General features: G+C 35.0%; 1 protein-coding gene across 2 annotated transcripts in view; it reads right to left on the bottom strand.

Annotated features, from left to right (window-relative positions):
- Positions 1-27,902, bottom strand: part of LOC108369394 (epidermal growth factor receptor kinase substrate 8) — a 503,749-nt gene that overhangs the window by 231,419 nt on the left and 244,428 nt on the right. For both annotated transcript variants that reach the window (XM_017624498.1, XM_017624504.1), the window contains exons 3-4: positions 15,886-16,794; positions 15,650-15,806 (exon numbers count right to left, since the gene is read on the bottom strand). In XM_017624498.1, coding sequence (XP_017479987.1) covers positions 15,650-15,806; positions 15,886-16,794 — 1,066 coding nt within the window. The remainder of the gene's footprint in view (positions 1-15,649; positions 15,807-15,885; positions 16,795-27,902) is intronic.

Below are 27,902 nucleotides of genomic sequence, written 5' to 3'. Positions count from 1 at the left end.
AAAAAATTAGCCTATTTTCCACTGTAGGTCATAAGCTATCTGCTTGCAAAATTTCATGCAAATCCGTTCAGACTTTTCCGCGTATTAATTTAATCAAACTTTTTTGGCAGGTGGTAACTCTTAAAAAAGTAGCATATTTTTCAACCTAGCTCATAAGCTATCTGTGTGAAACCTTCCATGCAAATCAGTTCGCTAATTTCCGCGTATTAATTAAATTAAACATTTCTAACAGATGGCAACTCTTAAAAATGTAGCCTACTTTCTGACCTAGGTCATAAGCTATCTGTGTGCAAAATTTTATGCAAATCCCTTCAGTCGTTTCCGCGTATTAATTTAATAAAACTTTTTTAATAGGTGGCAACTCTTCCAAAAATTAGCGTATTTTCCACTGTAGGTCATAAGNTTTCAATCTAGGTTATAAGCTATCTGTGTGCAAATTTTCATGCAAATCTGTTCAGTCGTTTCCGCGTATTAATTTAATAAAACTTTTTTAATAGGTGGCAACTCTTCCAAAAATTAGCGTATTTTCCACTGTAGGTCATAAGCTATCTGCTTGCAAAATTTCATGCAAATCCATTCAGTCGTTTCCGCGTATTAATTTAATGAACTTTTTTAACAGGTGGAAACTCTTAAGAAAAGTAGCCTATTTTACATTACAACGCTTTTATCAACTTGCAATGTTGTGTGTCCAGAAANGCTCTTAAGGAAAGTAGCCTATTCTTCAATCTAGGTCATAAGCTATCTGTGTACAGAATTTCATGCAAATCCGTTCAGTCGTTTCCGCGTGATGATTTCACAAACATCCAAACATACAAACTTTAACTTTCATAATATTAATAAGATATATATATATATTGATCACAAATGTGTAACTTTGAAAACAGAAGTGCTTAAAAATATGTGCATAGGTACATTTGTATACCTATATACATTATTAACCCTACAGCACATGCATACATTCATACGTATATATGTATGGATATATATATATATATATATATATATATGTAGGGTTAATAATGTATATAGGTATACAAATGTTCCTATGCACATATTTTTAAGCACTTCTGTTTTCAAAGTTACACATTTGTGATCAAATCAAAATTAAGCATTCGCTTTAATAAATTACTTATAAACTTAACAGTCTTATTTGTTACAAAAACATACAACATATCTACTCGGATGTACATTTATAAGACGCAAGAACTTTAGTGACAAAATAAAAATATTTACACAAAAGATTCACGTTATAAATCGGGCTCTGGTTTCAACTCCATGGCAGTATTAGTTATAATTTGCATTGCTTTTGTTTGCTTGGTATCACTTATCTCGCTTATCGTGGCGATTATCATCTCCCCAAAAGCACGTACGGCCTTNGGATGTACATTTATAAGACGCAAGAACTTTAGTGACAAAATAAAAATATTTACACAAAAGATTCACGTTATAAATCGGGCTCTGGTTTCAACTCCATGGCAGTATTAGTTATAATTTGCATTGCTTTTGTTTGCTTGGTATCACTTATCTCGCTTATCGTGGCGATTATCATCTCCCCAAAAGCACGTACGGCCTTGTTTTCATTCTGCCGCTCTTTTTGTACTTCTTTGTACATCTGACACACCTNCTATATACATTATTAACCCTACAGCACATGCATACATTCATACGTATATATGTATGGATATATATATATATATATATATATATATGTAGGGTTAATAATGTATATAGGTATACAAATGTTCCTATGCACATATTTTTAAGCACTTCTGTTTTCAAAGTTACACATTTGTGATCAAATCAAAATTAAGCATTCGCTTTAATAAATTACTTATAAACTTAACAGTCTTATTTGTTACAAAAACATACAACATATGTACTCGGATGTACATTTATAAGACGCAAGAACTTTAATGACAAAATAAAAATATTTACACAAAAGATTCACGTTATAAATCGGGCTCTGGTTTCAACTCCATGGCAGTATTAGTTATAATTTGCATTGCTTTTGTTTGCTTGGTATCACTTATCTCGCTTATCGTGGCGATTATCATCTCCCCAAAAGCACGTACGGCCTTGTTTTCATTCTGCCGCTCTTTTTGTACTTCTTTGTACATCTGACACACCTATTTAAATTCGTCGTCAGCATCATTTGTCCTATGCCGTTTTCTCGGCAATTTCGTTGATGATTGTGGCGTTGATGCCACTGGGTCACCAGCCGGAACATCTAGAAACTCTTCTTCTATCGGGAACAATATCAACTTTACGCTAAAAAACAAATTACTTACGGTCTTGGTTTTACGAAAGGTTTCAAAAAACTCAAGCTATCTATCAGCGGCCAATATACCTGAGTTGTCGCCCCACTTCCTGATGGAGCATCCATCTTCCGTAGCTCCCTCGAATACCGCTCGCGCAGTGAGATCCACCGCAAGGAACCGTCGGTCGTATTTTTATTAGTGTCTAGGCAAGCAGGACTTAACAGCACGAAATCCAGACGAAAAAAAGACAGAGAGGCGGAAAGCCATGCCAGATTATAATTTTTTGTATTTTATCTGACGCAAGGTCGCATTTGTGCTTGAAGCATTTATAGAGTTACCGCACGCTTCAGGTGTGCTGCCACATGTATATACAGTGAAAGTATACCACATGTATAATAGAGTGAAAGCACCGATGGTCCGCTTATGGGAATTTCGGAAAAAGGTAATATTAAAATTCAAATTTAAAAAAAAATTTAATTGCGGGTTCGTAAATTAAAATAACATTTATCCTTTATAGATAAAACAGAATGAATGGAAAATAAATTCAAATTTATGGCGTTTTCTTTTGTACCGACTAATCGCTTCGATGAAACAGCAAGAAGAGGGCAATGAAAAGTAAACAATTAATTTTTAGAAAAGAAAACATCTTTGAGTACAACAAAATTGACCGCTTATTAGAGCTTCACGTCCGCTTATAGGAAATTTTTTTTAAAGCTAGACATGCTTGAGTGCCTGCGTCCGTTTATCGGAATGTCCGTTTATCGGAGAGCATTTGTATAAAAAAAACCAAAAATTGTTCGTTCACAAGAATGTGTCCGCTTAAAGAATATGTCCGCTTATTAGAGCATCCGTTTATGGGAGCTTTCACTGTACCAAAGTTGCGTACGTCAGACGGCGTATAACTCAAGAATGGATGGTCCACTTTGAGACTTTTTTTGGTGTGTTTGTTTGCTGGTTTTGTGTGTTAAATAAAAACTGAAGTAAAATCTGTGGAAAATTAACAATAAAATATTTTCTTCACAAAATCTATAAAGGAATCTTCTATTTAAAAAAAACTGTGTAACAGTTATTCGCCGCCACCCTGTATAGTACCAGTTTGGCTGAGGTTTGCGCAAAGCGCATGTAGTTTTAAAAGATTTGGTTTGGTACCAAATAATGGGCATTTGGATAGCTAATTATATATTTTATGATAATTTATAAAAAAATTGTATGTAATATTGGTAATGGAATTTATTATTTAACAATTTTAATAATAATCCCTTGGGTTTTTACCCTCCATTCCTGCCCATCCGCACGAGGGGCACAGTCCGCGTGCCGTACGGAACCAGTATTTACAATTTTTGCGCCGAGTCACGAGAGAGAGGATAGTATCTTAATGCTGAAAAGCGGATCTGATATATCACACGTGCTGGAATGAGAGTTAAAATCCTGGCATAAATAAGCAACGGAGTGCGTCGTGCAATTCAAAATTAGTTTTACGAGCTTTAAGAAATAGTGGACAAAAGTGTCTTGATACCCGGGAGGTATCAAGTCTAACTTCACCCAGAAGAAGCGGACGTGAAATAGAGCCTCTTAGTAATTTAACTATAAAAATTGTACTAAGCATTTGCCTGCGGCTGGAAAGTATAGGAAGATTAATAAGTTTTAATCGGCTCGTATAAGGCGGAAGGGTGCAGTCTTACTCGCAAAACTGGTCGCAACTGTTCGAAAACAGCTCAAATTAGAATCATGCAACACACTCTTATGGTCAGATTCAGATATTGTGCCAGCTTGGCTTGAAAAGCCACCATGTACATGGAAGACATATGTATCCAATCGTACCTCCCAAATCCGGGAATATTTTCCAACCGGTACATGGCGCCATGTTGCCAGCCAAGACAATCCAGCCGTCCTCGGCACCCGTGGCTGCAAACCGCAGGACCTGGCAAATTCCCCACTCTGGTGGCACGGACCAAAATGTCTGTCCTGTCACATGGATGCATAGCCAAAGTCAAAGGCATGCGGTGCATCTCCACCAGAAAAGCGCAAGGTGGAGGTATATCACGCGCTCGAAGAAGAGGTCGATTTTCTTGATCGCTTTTCTTCTTCCTCTCGAGCACTCCGCGTGACTGCGTACATGTTCCGCTTCGTGAGCAATGCCCGCAACAAATCAAACGGGTTAGCTACAATCCCCAATCCACATCTGACACATAACGAATTCCAACATGCAAAAAAGCGTCTTATCAACGCAGCGCAATCACGCAATTTTCCGAGCGAAAAAAGCGCTTTGCAAGATAAAAAGCCAATTAACAAAAAAAAGTCCGCTTCTTGTTCTCAATCCTTCCTTGGACACAGACGGGCTTCTACGGGTTAATGGCCGATTAGCACATTCCACTTTGAGCTACAATGAAAGGCCCCCAATATTTCTCCCTACAGAACCGAGGTTCTGCCAGCTATATTTGGAGTTTTTACACTCTCTGCTTCTTCACGCAGAAACACGATTAATGCTCTAAATGGTAAGGCAAGAGTACTACGTACCAAAGCTAAACCCTCTAATTAAAAAAATACAATTTTTCAATGCAAAGTGTGCACGCTTTACAAGCAACAAACACGCACCCAAATAATGGCCGCTCTACCCCCTGAGCGCTGCAGTTTCTCACTCCCATTTTCTACAACTGGGGTAGATTTTGCTGGGCCATTCCAAATTAAAGCATCGGTGCTAAGATCCACCACCCTTATCAAGGGATACGTTGCAGTTTTTGTCTGTTTTTCCACAAAGGCAGTGCATCCCGAGCTATGCTCGGATCTTACAACCGAGGCTTTTCGAGCAGCATTTGCCCGCCTTGTTGGGTCCGCAGACATTGTCAAAAAATATGCCCCTCAAGGCATCAACTGGCAATATATACCACCCAGCGCCCCCCACATGGGCGGCTTGTGGGAATCTGCAGTGAAAAGCTTTAAAATCCATTTAAAGAAAACCGCTGCAACCCACAAGTTCACTTTCNAGTGAAAACCTTTAAAATCCATATAAAGAAAACCGCTGCAAGCAACATGTTTACTTTTGAAGAATTCCTTTGGCGTGCACCGCTATTGGCCATTCCCGAGCCTAATGCGGAAGACCTGTCTCTACTAAACCAGTGGGAGAAAGTCAAAGCACTTCACCACTAATGTAGCCGCCGCTGGAAAAAAGATTACCTCAAAGATCTTCAGAAGAGATACAAGTGGAAAACCCCACAACGCGATCCTCAGCCAGGCGACATCGTCGTAATCAAAGAAGATTCGCTCCCCCCCCCCCCCCCCCCCCCACCGAGTGGCGATTGGGATGAATCGAAAACGTTCGCCACGGCCTGATAACCAAATACGTATCGTGGAAGTCCATACCCGAAATGGAGTTATCACGCGGCCACTTGTCAAACTGTGCTTCCTTTCAAAAGCACAATAAATAATTCTATACGTATTGTCCTTCTGTATATTAAGGGTCTTAACTTCCCGTTTAAATATTGTACCCAAGTACTTCTCGTTTCTCTGCCTTTGCTTCTACTTCCAGATCAAAGACATCGGGGTAGCACGGAAGGCACGCCCCCTGGCTCCAACGACGGAGACAGACAACTGCCTACAATGCCGGCCCTGCCACCGGTACTACGTCTTACGGACGATGAAGCCGTCACAATGGTTGGGAGTAGCCCGCGCGCAGGGTTACTGCGTCAAATGCCTTGCGCTCATCCACACTACCGGGGAATGCAACTCGCCAGGCAGTTGCAAGACCTGCCGGCGAGCGTACCACACACTGCTGCATGTGGCAGCCAACACCCGTGCGCGGACGGGGCCAAGGGAACAGCGGCCCAAGAAGCGAAAACCGGCTACAAAGGCCCCAAGGAGCGTCACGCGGCGCGCACCGCTAAATAAGAAAGCGCAGAAGAACCCGCGCAACCAGGCGCCGCAACCGCCGCGCAAGAAGACCGCCCAACGGACGATCGCGCGCACTCCTCAAGGCCTACAAACGGTCAATTATCAGGGCCGCACTACCATCCGCGTCCTTGGCAACACCATTCGCGCCCTGCAAGAGCTGCAGAAAGTGCTCAAGAACACATCCCTGCAGGGCGGGGACGAAGTTTAAGCCGCCGTTTAAACCTAGTCCAGCGGCCGTGCGCACATCCTTTGGCGGCAGTGGAGTCGAAGCGACTCCGAAAATTATTACGGCGCGCGCACGGCCGCCTACCATCCTCGCATAAATTACCGCCGAAGAAAGTTCAGCAACTACCAGCGGTTAACGCGCACGCGCCCTGTGCACTTAGTGTCTGCGAGTTTGAAATAATCGAAATACGTGATCGAAACTTTGTAGCTCTAACAAGCGTGTTAATAAACGAATCAGCAGCTTTGTAATTTTGAAATTTGAACAAACGTTTTTCTTTTAAACGGAAATTAAAGTGTTTAGTGAGGTGAGTGCGAAGGGACCAGCCGACCAAATATTCATATACAACTAACCAAAATAAGTACACACTACTATATAGGAAGATACATCCATTTACTTTTAAGACCATATAAAAATATTTATTTTTTAGCCTTTTTTTGATAAACATAAATTATAAATTTCTCATAAAGCCACTTTATTAGTTTACAAATACTAATATATAATATATGCATTTTTTTTTACACGGAAGTTGAGTAAAATGAGTACATTACCAATTTACAAATTTTTTAAACTTTTTTGGAATTTTTTTGAATATTCAGTTTTATAGCCCATTAAATTTTAGTATAATAAAGTGGAAGTTTTAAGAGATTGCAAAACTGCCGTTAATTTTTTTTTAAATTTTCTTTGAAAACGGTTTTAGGCATTCAATTCATAACTCAAATTATTGTAGAGGGCACCCCATAACATTATACTTAAATATTGCGCAATACTCAGAGCTACCATTGTGATTTTTTTCCAATTTTTTTTGAGATGGCATATTTTCAAAAACTAATTTTTTTAATCAAAAAATTTGTATGTGGAAAATTTTTCAAGAAAAAAAATTAAAAAATATTTTTTTCGTAGGGAATTTTGTTGTGTGTATGTGTGATTTTATCGATAAAAACGTTTTAATTGCGTATCCATGTTCACTTTGAGCAAATTGTGAGCACTGGTTGGGGAAGTCTTCGGTAGATTGGGCAAATCGCTAATTGGGCCCAATTGGGCCAAAATTAGAGCCCAATTGGGAAAAACTTTTGGCTCTGATCGGGCAACCTCAAAAAATTTCCAGCAAGGAAACTTTATCATAATGGGCAACAATTTTTGCGCCCTCAACTGGCACGAAAATCTGCTAGCATCATATAAGTGCATTTTCAGAAAAAAAATTATAACTCGAAAACGACGAATTTTAGCATATTGCTACTCGTACTGAAAATAGTTTATACTATTCCCTAATAGACAAAAAAGTTTGAGAGAAAAAAAATGTGGCAGTTTGAAAAAAATCAATTTGAAAAAAAAATAAAATTTTTTGTTTATAAACAATAATTAATTATTAATAAACAATTACTGATGTTTAGTTCACTAGATCGATTCAGTAGATCAATATCTGCAATTAAAAAAAAATCGCTAAAATCCTTGCTTTTTTGCGGCAGTTATAAGCGATTTCATCAAAAGTTGCTATTAAGAGAGGAAAAAAGAAGCGTTCGTACTCAAAAAGAAAAAAATTTATTATTCGAAAAATTCGCATTTCTGAGCAAAAATAAAAAATACGTGTCAATTGTATTGTATTGATTGTTCAAGGAACAATCCCTGTGAGTTTTATCGCAAACTTAAATTCACTTTCCGCCGGCCTGGGTGATTTGAAATGGAATGAGCCTAAGGTATGTTAGGATAACACTATTATGTAACTTTAAATTTAATGCTTTGTAAAACTAATGTAATTGTGGGCAAATAAAAAATTAGAAAAAATTTGAATTTGAAATACCTCGTTCTTCTTCTTACTTACATAAATAAGTACTTGAATAAAACATGAACATTTAATGAAGTATACGTAATTTAAAACCATGAGTAGCGTTATTTAAACACGTAAACACATACAGAAAAACGTTATTAAAAAAAAACAGATAAAGCTATGTTGTATCATTTTCACAAGAATTGAATTAAAAGGTCGTTGATTATACATATGTATACATACATACAAATAGGACATATCATTTTAGACCAAATTCAAAATGATATTGTTTGCCACTTATGCTTATTTTTTAATTTTTAAAAGTTTTCAATTTAAAAAAGTTCGTTCTCTAACAAATCTAATAAAAGCTTAACAATTGCTTAACATTTTGCAGAACACTGAAAAAAAATATTTTCAAAATTTTAAACTTGCTTCTCAAAGTGTTAATACTTTTTATGAGTATACAGTTTTATAGCCCATTCAATTTTAGTGTAATATTGTGCAAGTTTCAAGTGGCTAAAAATTGCCGTTGATTTTTTAGAATATTTTGTCGAAGGAGTGTAACGCTGATACTTAATTTCAAAATATGCAAATATTTGAAGAAATTTTAAAAGAACACTTAAAACGGGAAAATTATATCTAAAATGGTAAATGGGGTACGAAAAATGTATGTACTTAGGCGGGTTGGATAAATAAGGGAGGCACTTAAGAGAGGACTTTTCAGACTACAATAAAAAATTCACGGTGCCCAAAAATGTTGGAAACTTAAGCGGGTTAAGTACTTAAGCGGGGAGGTACTTAAGGAGGTTTCACTGCACTTCCACGCATTTCGACGTTACATTACTAGTTATGTTTTATAGAATGGAGCTTTGACGGTATTACAGCACATAAATTAGCTACCGATAGCTCCGGATGTGATTTCATGACTAATAATTCAGATAGATCTAAAAAAATAATTTTTCGTTTCCATACATATTTTTTCATCTTGTATACATAAGTATTTTCTTTGCTTTAGAGCACCTGGTTCCTGTGATAGAGTATTGATTCGCAAATATTTATTTGATATTTCTATGAATTTTAAGAACAAACTAAAGTTTCTTCAAAATGATCTCTTATCATCTGAAACTTTCTCCGATGAACAAATAAGAGATATCAAGCACAAATTTTCACAATTAAATGGACAGTTCATACAAAGGTGGATAAAAGCCCATAGAAAAGAGTAAGATTTTTTTAAATGTAACGTAACATGGCTACAAGGAACATTTTCAATTCCAAAAATTATGCAACAGCAACGATCTGGTCAGCCACAAAAAGTATTTTTAGACTCCTCGGCAGGAAGTAAACGCAGAAAAACTAAAGATACTGGAAGTACCGCAGATAAAGTATTGGAGCATGTAGTTCTCACTGCATTGTACACTTCTGGTGAAATAAATATTTCCAAAGTAATAGAAGACCTAACAAAGAGTCCAAAGCGAGCAACCAGTTTTTTGTACATGTGTATTGTATTCTGTAAACGTGTTCAATAAATAAAAAAGAGGTTTTAGGAAAGTCAAAGTATGAAGAGAATCAAATCGCTCAGAGAAATTCGTCGGAAGAAAGTTCGCTGCCAAAATTAAAACACACTGGGGTATATGATATTGCGGACAAACAAAACGACGACAAAGTTCGTCTGACGAAATTCGGCAAGAATAGATTTATTTTTTATTTTGCCGCTGCCGCGGGTCACAAAATCCCACAAATTCCCCACTTTACTAGCAGACGATTATCATCAAGAGTCAGAATGGCCAAATTTGGTGATTCATATTTTCGCTTTTGTATTTTTATATTTTTTGAATTGCCATTCAATTGATGCGCATTTCGTTTCTGTTCTGTTTTACTGGGTGTAATGTTGCGGCGAAAATCACCCAACGGCATTGCTCCGACCTACGAAATTCGCGCAGCGATTTGGTTCTGTTTATACTTTCAAGACGAACAAAACAGTGCTCAGGTGCGGGGGAGGCGGGTGGGGGATAAGTGAATTAAAAACTTTGGGGAGTTATAGAGGGAGAAAATAGTTGTCAGTACTTTTAGAAAAAAATGCTCTACTTAACTGTAAGTTCCAGTATGGCTCTAACGATTTTGATAAAAGTTTGTATTCAGATAATGTTTTTAATTTTAAGGTTATCTAGGTGTTTCCTCTGGATATATTCGTACAAAGTTGTCACTTATTCGAAATTATTTATAAGCTAAATAAAACATCATATTGGAAATCAAGTGAAAAGTATTTTAAAAATCCTCTATTCAGAGAAATTTTTAACGGGGTCTCCACCTATCTTATGTTTATTTAATTTATTTTTTAAAACTAAGATACAATTAGGGAGTTCACAAGGTGTTGTATACTGTCGTACTGTTGTATGTCATAAACTTTAAACGGCTATATTTGAGGAATTCGCAAGCTAACATAAAAGTTTTATTATGAAATTTCACACAATTAAAAAATAGTTGGTGGTGATTTCAAGTCCTCTAAACATTTATTTAGCCGTTAAAATTTTTACAACATACAACAATACGACAAGTACGACACCTTGTGAACTACCCAAATATTACTATTCGTGGGTACTAAAAGAAAGCTCTTAAACAACGCTTTGCCTATGTTGGTAGTGTTATCCGTTAGGATATTAGTTCAAGGGTTCTACTTATTTTCAATCGTACAAAATTTAACTAAAACATTTAATATGGATATCAAATGAAAGGTATATTTGATAAATTTAATCCAGAAATACTTCTGATAAGGGCTGTCAAGTTTTCTTTTACAATATAAATGTGTGTCTTATTCCCTTAACTGAGGTTGAATTAGACTTTTAAATAGCTGAGATAAACTAATATATTTAGTCATAAGCAAGCGGACCCACCATGAGCGTATCCAGAACGAAATTTAGGTGGGGGGCCTATACAGAAAAAAAAAATCAAAACCAGTAACTTAATTATTAAAATTTTTTTTGTTATAACTTAAAATTATTGTAATCAAAAGATGTAAATATGTTGTACAAAAACACATCAACAGAAGTTAGAAACTATTCGTCGATTTAAATAGCTAACTTTTTACTGCGCATGTTAATTTTACGAGGAGGACGCATCGAAAGCCTAACCCCGTCAGTGTGAGACTTTAACCCAAACTAATCTTCCTACCGTCATGTACCGTCCCCCTCCCGGTACCACCGTCAAGTCGGGATTATAACACTGTGCGACTGATAAGGTTATAGATCTATTCTCTTCTTCTTCTTCTTATTTGGCGCTGTAACCGCCAAAGCGATTTTGGCCGAGTTAAACAAAGCACCAGAATACTTTCAGAGCTGGAGCGCTGTATTTTAATTTGCTGCACTATGTCCATGTCGTTGTAAAGCTCATACAGCTCATCGTTCCATCGTCTGCGGTACTCGCCGTCACCAACGCGTAAAGGCCCGTAGATCTTCCGCAAAATCTTTCTCTCAAATACTCCAAGAGCTACCTCATCGGATGTTGTCATTGTCCATGCTTCTGCGCCATATACCAGCGCGGGCATGATGAGTGATTTATAGAGTGTGGTTCTCGTACGTCGAGAGAGGACCTTACTCCTAAATTGCCTACTCAGTCCATTGTAGTACTTGTTAGTAGGAGTGATTCTGCGTTGGATTTCCATGCTGACATTATTATCGGTGTTAATGCTGGTTCCCAAAGAAACCAAATTCACCACCACCAGATCCATTCGCTTTGCTTCCTTGTCCAACTTGGAATAGACCGAACAGACTTTGCGGTTTTTCTTACCGAGATGTCAGTGTAAACGGCATAAACCAGCAATTTTACGCTCTTGTAGTAAATTGTTCCTGAGTGGATCAGTTTTGCAGCTCTTATTATCTACTCCAACAGCAGATTAAAGAAGTCACATGAAGGGAAGTCGCCCTGTCTGAAACCCCGTTTGGTGGCGAACGGCTCGGAGAGGCCTTTGCCACTTCTGGCAGAGGGGGTGGTATTGCTCAACGTCATTTTACACAGCCGTATGAGGTTTGAGGAGATGCCAAATTCAGACATAGCGGCGTATAGGCAACTCCTTTTAGTGCTGTAGAAAGCGGCTGTAAAGTCGACAAATAGGTGGTGAGTGTCGATCCTTTTCTCGCGGGTCTTTTCCAAGATTTGGTGTATTGTCAATACCTGGTCTATGGTGGATTTGCCAGGTCTAAGGCTACATTTATAAGGCCCAATCAGTTCATTGACGGTTGTATTCAGTCTTTCAAACAATACATTCGATAAGACCTTGCAACCTATGCTTAGAAGGATGATCCTGCGGTAGTTGGCACGCATGGCGGTGTCGCCCTTCTTGTGGATTGGGCAGAGCGTACTTGAATTCCAGTCGTCGGGCATGCACCTTATTAGCTGCTTGCCATCGTAACACTGTATGGCAAAATCAACTTTTTTTCTGGGTATTCGACCAAACCATTTTTTTTAAGAGATTGAATCTTAATAAAAAAGTGATTTCTCCGTTTTTAGAAGTTAACTCACGAAATCGAGGTATGGGCCTTCGAAGTTCGAAATAGGAACTTTGGTAAAAAATTATGTTTTATTATTGCATATAAATAACTTAAAACCTAAAGATATAGACGTAGTCCTCCTTTTGCTCTTATTTAAATGGTATATAACTTTTTTGTGCAAGCTTATATTACAGGTGCTGTAAGGGGTCAAAGTTTAGGTCTTCGAAAAATTAAATTCCTTAAATTTCAAATATTTTGAACAGATTTCTAAAAAATTTATATCGTTGTATCTTTCTTCCGATATGCATATTTGTATACTTCGTATATAAAAATTTCAGCAAAAACATATTTAAATGATGAGTACTAATCGATTTAAAAAAAATTGGTATCGTTGTAAAGACGATTAAATCCTCTTTGTGATATCCATATTTGTATATTCGTATATATATATAAAAATTTCAGAAAAAACACATTTAAAAGAAAAAATACCTTTTTTTATAAAAAAAAAATATTAAATAAAAAAGTACTAATCGATTTTTAAAAAATTAGTATCGTAATAAAGACGATTCAATCCCCTTTTTTATGATATGCATATTTGTATACTTCGTATATATATAAAAATTTGAGGAAAAACACATTTAAAGGAACAAATACCTTTTCCTATAAAAAAATATTGACACAGAAAAATTACTAACCGATTTTTAAAAGGTTGGTATCATTGTAAAGGCGATTAAACCCCCTTTCTCTGATATGCACATTTGTATACTTCGTATATAAAAATTCAAAAGAAACTAATTTAAATGAAAAAATACCTTTATTTATAAAAAAAAAACATATTAAAAAAAAAAAAAAAATACAAACCGATCTTTAGAAAATTGGCATCGTTGTAAATACGGTTAAACCCCTTTCTTCCGAAATGCATATTTGTATACTTCGTATGTGAAAATTTGAGGAAAACCACATTTAAAGGAAAAAATAATTTGTTTTATAAAAAAAAATATTTTAAACAAAAAAATTACGAACCGATTTTGAAACAATTAGTACCGTTGTGAAGGAGATTAAACCCCCTTTCTTCAGGTATGCATATTTGTATACTTCGTATTTAAACATTTGAGAAAAATTAGTATATTTTCCTTTTAAGAGTTTTTTTCTCATATATTTATATTGCTTTACATGCAGTAATTAAAAATCATTTTTTACCAAAGGTCCAATTCCGAACTTCGAAGGCCCATAACTCGATTTTGGAAGCTAACTTCGAAAAACGAAGAATTTAATTTTTTTACTAATGACTCAATCTCTTAAAAAAAGTTGATTTGGTCCAATAGCCAGCGGAGTGCCGTACAATGATACTAACCAAATAATATGTATGCTTTTAATAAAACAACAAGAGAAAAACTGTCTAGAGGCACGATTTTTACAACCTTTTATTTAACTTGCTGTAACGACAGCCGATTGAATATGAATAAATATGCATATACATATATGTATATATATATATATGTATATATATGCATATATACATATATGTGGGTATATGCATGAACATGTGTATATTTATGCATGCATATTCTAAGACAAAGAAGTTAACGAAAAAAAAATAAAAGAAGCCCTTTTCGAACCACCCCATGTGAGCCACGGTTAAATTCGCCCTGGTGATAATAATAGAAGCATTATAAGTAGGGCTCGGAATCTCATGCAAATGCACGTTTTTAATGGGAATCTAAAAAATAGAAATAGTTAAGTTATCTTTACGAATTATGAAATTTCCTTTAGAATGGCGTTCAATCGTTTTTGCATATTGTTGTATATTTTGCAAAAAATACCTAATTTTTCATATTTCTTGCGCATATTTCAGTACATTTTACAATAATTTAAAGGAATTTTGCGTATTTTCTTATATTGATTTACAACCATTTAAAAATATTGCGAAACTTTTTGACAAAAGTTCCCCTTGACAAAAAAATTGCCGTTGAGGCACTCTCTTCTGCCTCTGTTAGCTCTTAACTAGTGGAAAACTGTAGGAGAGAACCGGCATATCTCTCTGATAAATACAAAATTACCCTAATATGGGTTCAGGGACATATGTAGGGACATTTATGGAAACGAGGCAGCGGACGAACTGGCAAGGTGCGGCTCCGCACTGAATGTGTCCTATGCGGTGGCGCCTCGCTCAGGAAGATAAAAGCAACAAATACTGAAATCTATCACTCGAAAACCAAGCTGAGGTGGAACCTTACAGGATCACACAGGATTACCCGGCAGTTCTGGGTGTCGAACGACGCACTTAAGCCAGTAATCCCAACAAGCTTAAAAAACAAGATTACGATTAGAGTAATCCTTCATCGATCGAACTTAGATTACGATTACAGTAATCGTAATTTAAAAAAAGTGGAAATTACGATTACTGTAATCGTAATCCAAATGCGTTCGATGAAAGATTACTTTAATTGTAATCCTGTATTGTTTTATTTGCCGTTATACAAAGTTTATTTCGCCCAAACTAGTACTTTATTTATTATTTTTCTTTAATATTAGTTTCTTTTATTTGTCTTTTTTAGATACATACATATTATCCTATCGTTAAGCGCGCATTTATATTTCGCAAATTTATAGAATAACTTCGTTTAAGATTACTCAAAAGGTTGTAATTAGAAAAATTGTAAATTTAAAATTATTGTAATCATTCATCAAACGAACTTAGATTACGATTACAGTAATTGTAATTTTAAAAAAGATGAAACAACGACTACTGTAATTACTACTGATTACAATCGTAATCTAAGATGCCTTCGATGAACGATTATCGCAATCCTAATTTAATAATTTTTGAAATTGCGATTACTGATTATTGACGATTACGATTACATCCTAGATGCAATCGATTACATATGTAATCCTTATCGCCCAGCTCTGGCTTTAGGCTATGCACAAGTGCGCTCGGGTATAAAAATAATTCTATCATTTATATATTAAACAAACTTCTATATAATTTAATTATTTATTTACAAAATTATAAATTAGAACTTACCATTCTCCAAATTATACGACTTAACGGAATCGGTATCCCCCGTAGAATTGTTGGAATGCGCATCAAAGTTATGAGCCTTAAGAACTGTATGTGGAACGTAGCCAACATTGCCCACACAATTCCTAGCCTTCCACCAATTGCGCGAATCGTCGATCACCTAAGTATGTATGTAATTTAATTTAATCTTCTTTTTCACATTGTTAAAAAAAATACGACATACTGATATACATACTTACCTCAAGGTATTCTCCTTTCGTGATATTGAGTTCTCTGTCATTACTATCTTTTTTGTTATAAACAACTTTGGCTATTTTGACATTTCTTGATTGTAAACGAGACAACCAAACGGCATCACTTGCTACAATCCGTGGCGTCATGGGTGAATACGGTTTGGGAGGTGGTATGTAAGGAACCTCTTCATCAACCACCCAATCTGGTGACCAGTCATCATAGAAAATCGGATGATATGATCCTATGTGATCTTTAAAATGCTCCTTTGCCCAAGTCCAATTTTTCCCAAGGGATATCCAGAAATCAGTATTCATAGCATTTAAAGAATTAGATAAAAAATTAATGGTTTCACGACGTAGAAGTGGGTTAACAACATTTTCTGGTATGCTTGACCTAGCATATATATCGTTGCAAACATTCACAATAGTGTGCAACGAGGTAAAAAGGTCAGAGATAGGATCCATTTCATTAGAAAAATTATTATTTAGTTTTACTACCAAATTCATAGCCAATTTCAGTTTGGCAAGAATATCAAAAAACTCGCTTTCAATTGGTGGTCGCGAACGTAATATCAATAGGCCTTCTCCATGGGGATTGTGCTCATTATGTCGCAATTCTAATTCTCGCATTGCCTCTGCAGCATATTTTAGACGTGCAATAAACCGTTCGATGTCTTCAAAACAATGATTTAATACTTGGGTGTCACGCAAGCTTTGCTCGACGTCATGGGCATTTTTTTCAGCAGCCAGACCTGCAGCAGCTTTTGCAATTCCATACTGGTCGCGAGCATTCGGTTGAGCCCTTTCCGATTTCGGAACTTTAATGGCAGACAAATTTCGATCAACTGTAACTATCTTGCCAGTACTTAATTGTTTCAAATCTTCTACCATATGTATGGCAGATACACTCGTTACCTGTATAGAATTATATATCTTTAATAGCCTAATTTAATATAACTTACTATATACTTTGCGGTATGCATGTATGTATATTAGGGTGGCCCTTGCTTGGGATACTCTTCTTCTCACCATCAGAAGCGTGCGAATGGACTAAAAACTACGAGATGAAAAGTTTTAAACCGAGAATTTAGGCACCTTTATTTTCCTCCATACAACTAAAGGCCACTCCAATATGTACACATAATGCTCGTATCTATACTTTCATTCGCAGTATAATACTTTTTGTGGATTCCAAAACTGCATACTGCGGGTTTTTCCAAAGTACTGCATTTATATATTTTCGCTGCCTAAATTTTTGAATACACAGTGTTCGCGGAAACACGTTTTAAAAATGCATATATGTATTATTATGTAAAAAAAATAGAGACCGGACCAGTTTTGATTATATTCCTTTCGGTTGTTTAATGTTTAATAATATTTTATTACAGTCTAGTCAATTATATAATACTTAACATCATATAAATCCACAATACAAACTTTACAGGTAAATTAAAAAAACAATGCCACAACAAAAAAATCTTGTGATCATAATTTTTAGAAAGATTCCAAGTATGTAGTTTTGTGGTTTAGTAAGGTGCAAGTTTCAATAGGCTAAGAATTCGCGTTGATTTTTTGTTAATTTTTTGTAGACGGTGTTTTTATTTTCTTCCATAAAAACAAATTGTCGAACATAGTAACCTTGTATAGAAAAATATGGGTGACTCCGTCAGAAAAACAAAAATTCTGAAATCAACGGTGTTTTGTAGACATTTCAAACTAAAATATTGTTGTTGTGCAACTTTTTTTTAATTTTTGTATAAAGTGAGAAATTTGGATTTACATGGCTTTGTTAGACATATCATTTTGTCTCGGGGTGTACGATAAAGGAATACCTGGTGTTATGAGTACCACACCAGGAATTCCTTTATTTTATTGTTTCTGTAATGTAGTGTAAAAAATGCTTTTACTTTTAAATGGATATACTGCGAAACTGGATTTTTGCTCAGTAATATACTGTTTTTGTCCGAAAAAAGATACGAGCGTTATGTATATGTACATGCATGCATGTATGTACATATCAATATTTGTATGTAGGTATATGCAACTCTCAATAAATTACATAGATGTGGTACGTAGTACTTTTCCAAGCGATTGCTGCGCCTTGTTGGCTATTCTTAAAATCGATTTTTTGATTTAATATATATTAAACACTAGCAGACCCGGCGAACTTCGTCCCGCCCAAAATTTTTATATATTTTATTGAAACTTTTTGGTCCAAGATTTTCACCAACAATTCACGTTTACAATTTTCATAGGCACATTCGTCTGCTAAGATTATGGTTTGGTGGTCATTTGCCGCTTTAAATAACCTAAGGAAAGTGTTATATCCGTGAAGAAGTTCTTGAAATTCTCCAGTTGTGCGGCATTTTATAGCACGGTTATTCGCAAAGCGAAATAAATTTTTTCCTCTTCACTCCCTGGCGGCAACAACCCGGTTCTATAGTGAATGTCNACTTGGCTATTTTCAGAAATAGCTCGACTTCAGCACCACTTGGCAGCACGTTAGCACGGCAGCAATAGTATTGCATACATATTTAAAACATTAGCCAAATCGGATCATAATTTTTAGTAATAACTCAACTACAGCGCCAACTGTCGGATTAAATTGTGAAACTAAACCATCCAGAGACCCACTCAAATACACAAAAAGTTTCGTTAAAATCCGTACAACCATTTAGGAGGATTTCACTCACAAACACACCTACAGAAGAATAAAAAAATTCATTCAAAGATAGCTAAAGGTCGGTACGTTTGTAGGCCTCACACCCCTTTTCAAATAGCCCAAATTTTCTCCATGAGTATGGGCTTGATTTCAACTACATACATGAAGTTCCACATGAAGTTCCAGTACTGTACCATGCATACTTTCAGAGATATTCAGTATAAAAATTCGATTTATATGGGAGTTGCCACGCCCCCCTTTCCAACAGCTGCCCTCTTTCTTCATGAGTATGCGATTGATTTCGTATATCTCCATACCAAGTTCCAGAACTCTACCATGAACACTTCCAAAGATAGGCAGTATGAAAAATTCGGTTTGTATGGAAGATGCCACGCCCCCTTTTCCAATAGTTACAAGAGTTGATTGCGTATATATACCAAGTTCCAGAACTCTACCATGCACACTTTCCGAGATATGTAGCATGAGAAATACGGTTTTTATGGGAAGCGCCACGCCCCCTTTACATATAGATTTTTTTTTAGCCTAAAACCATCCTTGGGACACGTGCGGCAGGTGGCAGTTTCAAAAAAATCGGTTCAGCCGCTCTCGAGCCTTGCGAAAACTAACAAACGGCTTTCTAAATATATATTAGTTGAGATATATTATATATTATAATTATATTTTGACAGTATCCGTTGTTTCTGATTGGCGCAAAAAAATCTTGCCTAGTGACGAATTCGCCCCTTGATATGGTCGTTACTTAAAGCTATTTATATTCGAAATTGCATGAAAATTGGAAAACAGGAATCTATAAGCTTATCCAGGTAAAAAGCTACCTACGTACCGAATTTTAAGCAAATCGGACAGTAAATAAGGTTTTTTCGAATAGACCGGTCCCTGGTCCACTTCTCGGAAAAAATGGATCATATATGCTAATATATGCTACTTACGTACCAAATTTTAAGCAATTCGGACCATAATAAGATTTTTTCGAATAGATCGGTCCCTGGTCCAATTCGCAGAAAAAATTGTTCATATATGCTAATATATGCTAAAAAGCTACTTACGTACCAAATTTTAAGCAAATCTGACCATAATTAGATTTTTTCGAATAGACCGGTCCCTGGTCCACCTACCCGAAAAAAGTAAATTTTTTTTAGTCTAAAACATGGTGGTTACCGTAAGCTATTTATATACAAAATTTCATGAAAATCGGACCAGCCGTTCGCGAGATTACCTGTTACAAAAAAAGGGACTTCTCTTTATATAATTAGTATAGATATGCGCAAATGCGTTTAAACGGCAATTTTTTTTCACTTTTATTTCAACATATTTTGATTAAAAGAAAAATACTGATAAAAATAAAATATTTCACACAAACAACAAAAAATATAATCGATAATCGCATGAGGCTATTGCCTGAAAATTTTAAAACGTACTTAGCGTGGGGCTGCCAGATATCTCTGTTGCCAAACCGGGACACTTTAGGGAGGGCCTCTCGCTCCCTTCTTCTTCATTTCGACGTGCGAAAGGATGTAGGGAAATCTTATTTTGACAGACAAAAACAAAAACATAAACACATGAGATCATGAGATCATTCCAACGTACGCCAACAAAACAACTTATCACAACTAAAGCACAGAGAATTTTTTACAATGCATGAACCTTTTTTATTCTTTATAAAAATACAGTTTGTACTAAATATATGAAAAAACATAAAAATAAAATTGTTAAACTTTGTGCTAAACTCGGGAAAATTCAATAAATTTGCATACAAATTTGCAACATTCTAATCAGACTTTTTATAAAAATGTTTAAAATGAAGTTTTGCAGCCCATTAAATTTTAGTTGATTTTTGGTTTACTGAGAGTTTCTTCCATACAATCTATGTTTGATAATTATTTTTATATGGAAGACACTGTCAGCAAAAAAAAAATAAATGCTAAAAATCAACGAAATTTGCTGGCAACCTCAGACTCGCACTTTATTAATTGGCTCAAAAGCTACATTTTAAAAATTTTTCTAAACGATCTGATTAGAAATTGTGATCTGATTAAAGAGCCTCCGAGCCAATAATTTTGTACGCCACTGTACTTATAAGTACTCTAGGTTTCATGAAAGGAAAAAATATAAGTACAAGATAACATTAAAATATCAGTCATATTTTTCGTTGCTGTGAACTTGTTTCAAAACTTCTGTCTTTTCCTTAATATAATTGTAAAACTCTGTGCACGTCATTTTGAACGTATTTAGGTACATATCGATGGCTGAGTGGAAGATCGACCTATCTCGGCAGCCAGTTCGAAAACGCCCTATCTCAGAAAACTTTTCAAGAACGCCCTACTTCAGAATTTGATTAAAAACGCCCTAATTCAGAATATTATTGAAAAACACCCTACCTCAGAATTTTGTTGAATAACGCCCTATCTCAGAATTCGGTTCAAAAACGCCCTATCTCAAAGGAAAATACACTGGGCGTTCTTGAAAAGTTTTCTGAGATAAAGCGTTGTTGAAAAATTTTCTGAGATAGGGCGTTTTCGAATTGGCTGCCGAGATAGGTCGATCTTCCACTCAGCCATCGATATACTAATCACCAACTATTGCTTGTGCAAAGTTCAACTATCTCGAAATGTGACTATTTCACAATATAAACCGGTACACTGAGAGAAAGAAGTTTAGAATTAAAAAAGCGTGCTAAATTAAAAAAAAACACGCATATGAAAGAGCACCAACCCAACTCGTAATACATTTAAGTATACAAATTTTAGTATTTAGTATAGAAATATTCAATTCAAATACGCCCATATTAAAATGAAGCGATTTGCAATTACCGATTGCTTTTTCGTAATTAAGTTTAAAAAAATATTTAAACTCCATGCTGGTTGTAATGGGAATTGAGCCCTGACCCTCTGGAAATTAGCAAATTGTGGCAGGCATCTTCGCGCACTCACCTACAGCCAGACATGTAATGTGCATTTAAATGTTGAGTNAGAACATTTTTAAACGAGAATCAAATAGAAAATATTCATGTTTACTTCCCTCAGTGAATTCATAACATTTTTCTGAATATTACAACGCGTTTTTTTCCCTTAGTGTAGTGATTTTTGAACTTTTATTCAAATTTGTGAAATCAAATCAAAAAGCAGGACACTAAAACGAAACCGGGGACATTTTAAGGTTGGACCGGGATACCGGGACAAATAGTCTAAAACCGGGACATGTCCGGGAAACCGGGACGTCTGGCAGCCCTAACTTAGCGGCATTGTGCTACTATTACCTTGTTTATACCGACACATAAAGCGCTTTGACCCAGTTTGCTGTGATTCAAAACGGAAGCATAAACCAACTTTCAATACGCTCAGAAATTCAAAAGTGTGTTGACTCGAATTTGTTTTCAAATAGCTTTTTTATTTCTCACATCGTTTAGAAAACAGGTATAAACACATCACTCATTTGACGCGAAGTGAAAAATGACGGTTTTCTTTACACAGCCCGTTTTAAATTTGAATTATTATTATAACAAATTTGAATTGTTGTTCGCTTCCATTTCGGTTATCCGCGCAAATTAATTATTTAAGAAATATCGAATAAAAATAACAAAATTTTGTTTATTTTTCACTACGGTTTCTGCGAGTGCGCTTTAACGACACAGTTATAAATGCTTGAAAGAAATATGTTTTGATTCAAATCAGTTTTTTGTTAATATGGTTCTTGCATTGGTATAAACAAGGTATATGTACAGTAGACTGCATCACTGCCCATACAAAAAAAAGCGGTACTGTTTTTCCACTGGAATTATAAAATCTATGTATTTTATTTTAAGACTTCCACCAAAATATCTCGTAAAAATATTAAGATTTACGATCTGAAAATACCTCCAAAAATTTAGTTCTTTTTATTAATAAACAGTTTTTTTTTAATATTTTTTGGAAACATTACCTCAGATGACTGAGTGGTTTAAGCTTAAAAAGTTTTCATATATATATTAAAAAAAAATTTCTACGGAATCATAATAATGAGATTTTTGATGCTGTTTATGCACTTTTTTCAAAGACTGGTTTAAGAAAAACTTAAATAACTCAGCCAAAATCTTACCATTTAGACTTATGAGGTATCATTTTCTCACCCTTTTAATTTCTTTGCGAATAAGCTCACTCAAAATATGAAAAAGGGAGGTAAGATAAACAAGTGTCATTCCATGTTGAATTAAGATGTGTTGGTATTGAGTAAAAAAAATTGGGACGTGAATGAGTTTTTTTTTGCAAAGAAACAAAAAGAGTGAGAAAATAATACCTGTGATACCATATAAGTCTATATCGGTAAAGTCTTTGAGCAGGTTTTCAAGCTTTTCTTAGACAAATCTTTGAAAAAAGTTAAAAAACAGCATAAAAAGTCTCATTATTATGATTCCGCTGATACAATTTTTTAATATTTTTATGTACACTGCTGGAACAAAGTATACACGCAATATATGCAAAAATTTTTATTCTTATATTTTCCCGCCAATTTTGTATAAAAATATAGTTCACTCAACAACAAAAAACATAAAAATATAATTCCTAAACTTTGTGCAAAACTCGCGAAAATTCAGCAAATTTTCAACTTTTTAATCTGACGAGTATGCAGTTTTCTTCTTCTTCTTTTTTGGCGCTGTAACCGCCTAAGCGATTTTGGCCGAGTTCAGCAAAGCACGCCAGTCGTTTCTCCTCTGTGCCAACTGACGCCAATTGGAAACNACGTGAAAAAAAATTCCAAAAATCAATGGTAACTCCTAGCTACTTAAAACTTGCACTTTATTGTAATAAAATTGATTGGGCCACAAATCTGCATACTTAAAAAAATTAAAAAAAATCTGATTAAAAAGTTGAAAAATTTCATGAAAATTTGCTGAATTTTCGCAAGTTTCGCACAAAGTTTAGGAGTTATATTTTTTGTTGTAGAATGGACCATATACGAAATTAGCTGAAAAATATTAGAATAAAATTTTGTTGCATATATTGTGAAAAATTTGCTGTGCCAATACTTTGTTCCGGCAGTGTAGATTTCTTAAGCTTAAACTCTTTTGTCATTTGAGGGGATTTTTTTCCAAAAAATCCTTTAAGAAACTATTTTGACAACAAAAAGAAAAATTTCCCCTTTTTTGATTTGTACCAACAGCCGAATATAAAAATGTACCAATCTGTACAAATGGACCAATCGAGTGCCACTGCCTTAAAAATGTATGCAATTAAAAAAATAAATAAGTCAACAAATTCTCGTAAAAACTTAGAGTTTTTTTTATTAAATTATGAGTATGCAGTTTTGTAGCCCATTGATTTCTAGTAAATAGAACAAAGTACAAGTTTCAAATGGCTAAAAATTACGATTTATTTTTTAGAATTTTGGACAAAAATGATCGAAATTTGTACGAAAGTTTGTTGATTTTTTTTTTAATATGGCACAAATTTGGAAACATGAATTCACGCGGGTTTTTTTTAAGAATGAACTATATTTTTATAAAAAAAATAACCAAAATTAAATAAGAACGAAAATAATACGTTAAAACTTGGCAAAAAGTGGTTCGGCTATAATTTCTTGATCACTGTATGTATTCTTTAATATCTTTAATTGGACATGCACATTGTACATAAAGGAAGTACATAGCAAAATTAAATAGTATATGCCTTTTTGCCTTTTTTCAAAGCACCTTTTTCCAAGTTTTTAGTGCATTAAAATCTTACATTTCTACATTTCGGGGGGGTCAGAACGCTTCAAAGAGCTGTGACAGACGGCAAAGATTATGCATATAATCTGACATGCGCATAATAATTTTGCCCTTACGGACGGCAGTAATGCGGATAAACGAACTGCAAGGTCGCGGCTTCGAGTCCCACTGCCAGTAGAATTTTAATTTATTTCGTTTTCATTCTTTTTTTATAAGTTCTATTTTTTTACGTTGCTTTCAGTTAGTCCTTGTTGATTTTTTAATAAAATCCAACTCTAAAAATTTTAATTAACTAATAGTAAAATAAAAAATGTGATATAAAATCAACCAAATGAAAAAAATAATGTAAAATTAATCAAATAAATCCAATAAAATAAAAAAATATAAAACAAAAAAAAATCGCTATCACCCCAACCGTGCATCGTACCTGGCAGCTACAGGATTGCAGCCCCCAACTCTCAACACTTGGCTACGGGACGCGAAATTCGACTGCTTTGTTTGCTTACTTGTACAAAAGAGAACATCTGGCCGTTTTTACCGGTGTTGTCATCAGAGTGTCCAGATTTGGCGATTTGGCGATTTTTTTTTGATATTTGCGCGTAAAAATTTATGAAATCGCCATTGGCGATTTTTGGCGCTTTTTTCCCTTCAAATAAATTGTTTCCAATTATAAAAATATACAAAACTTAGTTTTACACGATAATTTTACAGAAGAGGGTAATGAACTGCGTGATAAACTTGACTTAAGAAGTTTATTAAAAGACTATCAAAAATGTTTAATCACCCTAATCGAAGAACTTTTGAAACGATTACCTAGTCAATTAAATACTGATAAAAAAGCTTTGATTTTGTCACCAGAGAAGTGTGTGAATCAGAAGAAGACCAGTTTCAGGGACCTGCCAATTCACTATTTGACTTTGAAGGAAAGGAAAGCAGCGGAAACTGAATATTTAAATCTTTTAACTTTCCCATTTAATAACTTTTCTCAGAATTTTGGTTAATTGCTTACGGAGTGAAAACCGCAACAGGCAATAAAATATTTGGAAATATAAGTAAATTCATATTATTATCCTTGCCGAACTCACATGCTTTGTTGAGCGCGTTTTTCCCGTAATGAATTCAACAAAAACTAAGATTCGAAATATGATGAGGCTGGAAGCCTTAATTCAATAGTTCGAATAAAGTGTTATATGAAGGCTATTAGTTTCTGCTGCAAAACGTTTTCAATATCAAACAGTATGTTATCAAAGTTGAATAGCTCAATATATGGCAACAACAGAAATGTAAATCATTCAGACACTATAGGTGATTTTGAAGAAATTGTGGAAATAGCTGATATAGCCTTATTATAGGTTTTTATTTAATTTTTAACGCCGAGCTCTTAAAAGCGGATTGTGTGATTAATCAATTAATATGAGTTATATTAAATTTATTAACTGCGCAGTCCTATTGGGAAATGTGTTGAACCAAATATTTTTAAAAAGTAGGCGTATTTTTAAAGCAAATTTTTTGTACATCACTATTATATACAGTATCGGTCATATCTATAGCACGCCATTTCAAAGTGATATTGTGTGCCATTCATGTTTATTTATTTGTTTTTAAGAATTTTCAATTAAAATATAGTACATTCTCAGACAAACCCCATATAAACCCAAAAATATTCTAACACTTCGTTGAAAAAAGTTGGCAGTTTGGGTATACATTTTTTGCACTTTTTTGTAGTTTTCTACAAATTGTTAAACTTCGGTTTATATGGATTTTGCTAGAGAAAATTCTTAAAAATAAATAAATAAACATAAATGGCACACAATCTCACTTTGAAATGGCGTGCTATAGATATGACCGATACTGTAAGTGATTTGTGTTATTTATTATTACGCTCTGAAGGTATTATATTCGTTTGGTCTTAAAAACAATATTAGAAAAAGATCTTTTTTTTAAATGAAAGATTTTTTAAAGCGATTTCATGAATTTTATTTAAAAAAAAATTGGCGACTTTTGGCGATTTTTTTTTGAGAAATTTGCGCTATCTGGACACCCTGGTTGTCATCGAAAATTACCCGGCTCCGAGTTAATTCCCAAAAATATCGTGCATTTGTTCGGCGCTTATGCGCATTTTAAAGAGGAAAATGCATGAGTAAAAGCAAAAAAGGCTGTTTATGCAAATAATCGAGCCCGTTTGTCAACCGTATAAGATTACTCTTAGCTAAAGCGTACTTAATACCTACGCTATTATATGGATGTCAGGTTTATGAAAATTGTGACTCCGTAGGTAAAATAAAGCTAAATGTTGTCTATAGAGCAGAAGTGGGCAGCTTAGGCAGAGCATTTTTGTAGTGTGCGTGCAATTGATGTCACTGTGTGCGTGCGAACAAGTCCCCTGCAGGGAAAGCTACTAGTTGTGAACCAGAATGTTACCAGTTTGTGTTTCAGCACAACTAATTCACGTTGTATCCTTTTTCAATGTTAGCGGCGAGTATTTTTAACATGGCGGTGTCATAGGAGATGTCAATTGTCCGCTTCTGCATCAGCACGCTACCAGCAACTACTAGCAACATCATACCAGTTGACGGGATAGACTGCCTATTCATCCCCCGGGAAAAGCAAAAGGCTTTCTGCATATTGGTCGTCCAATCATGGTTGCTTCATCGTCACAATCATGATGCAACGATTACATGACGACTACACTTTCGCACACTCGGTCGTGATATTTCAATTCATTTGGCGTCTAAAAATGCACTTGGAGCAGGTATTTTCTGTTTTTCTTGTTGATATTTTCGCGAAATATTTAATTTTTCAGCAATATCTTTTTTTTCTTTTCCTGAAATGTGTTTTGAGCATGCACACAGAGACTTTTTACAATTTCGTCATATTTTATAGTTAAAACGCTCACATTTATTGAATTTTAATGCAATTATCCACTTTTTGATAATTTCCACTGATTTTATGCAAACAATACTATTTTTTTTTGCGATTTTAATGCAAATATTAACTTTTTCACTAATTTTTCCCCATAAAATGTAAATAAACAATGCGTGAACAACGATTAGCATACGACAGTGCCGTACATATCCGTTTCTGCATCTTCTACGATTTGCCGATAACTAGCCGATAACGACAAGTGTGCAGATCTCCTTTGAAATGCATGTGCTCGGCTCAAAATTTCAGGGCGAGACGATAACGCAACCATTATTAGACGACAAGTGTGCAGATAGCCTAAGTATGTCATGTTGCTCGCTGCGCTGCTACAGTGGCAATGGCCAACAGAGTAAAAGCGCAGTTATCCACGGACGTAAAAACGGAGAACGTGTCAGCTGACATGATCTATCTTATGGGATCTGCGTGTTAACAAAAACTCACCACCGCATGACCGTAACGTAGACGTAGCTTCTCTCTCTTTCTATCAACAGCATGCTTGATATCTTTCTACGTACTTCTACGCTACGCTATGTACACGTTCGTGGGTAACCGCGTTCTAAAGCTTTGGCACGCCAAATCAAGACATCCGAGCTCGAATCTCGGCGAGCGAATCTTTTTTTAATTTTTTATTTATCTCTTGTAATTTTTAAATTTATTGTTTTAAAAAGAACAAAATTTTATTTCTTTTTTTCATTTTTTATGGTATTTGAGTATTTAGGTTTTTTCCAAATATTT

The sequence above is a fragment of the Rhagoletis zephyria genome, unplaced genomic scaffold (assembly GCF_001687245.7).
Source record: "Rhagoletis zephyria isolate East Lansing unplaced genomic scaffold, Rhagoletis_zephyria_1.1 Rzeph_scaffold_00058, whole genome shotgun sequence".
NCBI classification, from domain to species: domain Eukaryota; kingdom Metazoa; phylum Arthropoda; class Insecta; order Diptera; family Tephritidae; genus Rhagoletis; species Rhagoletis zephyria.
Note: the sequence above shows the minus strand (reverse complement) of the source record. Positions and strands in the feature narration are given on the sequence as shown.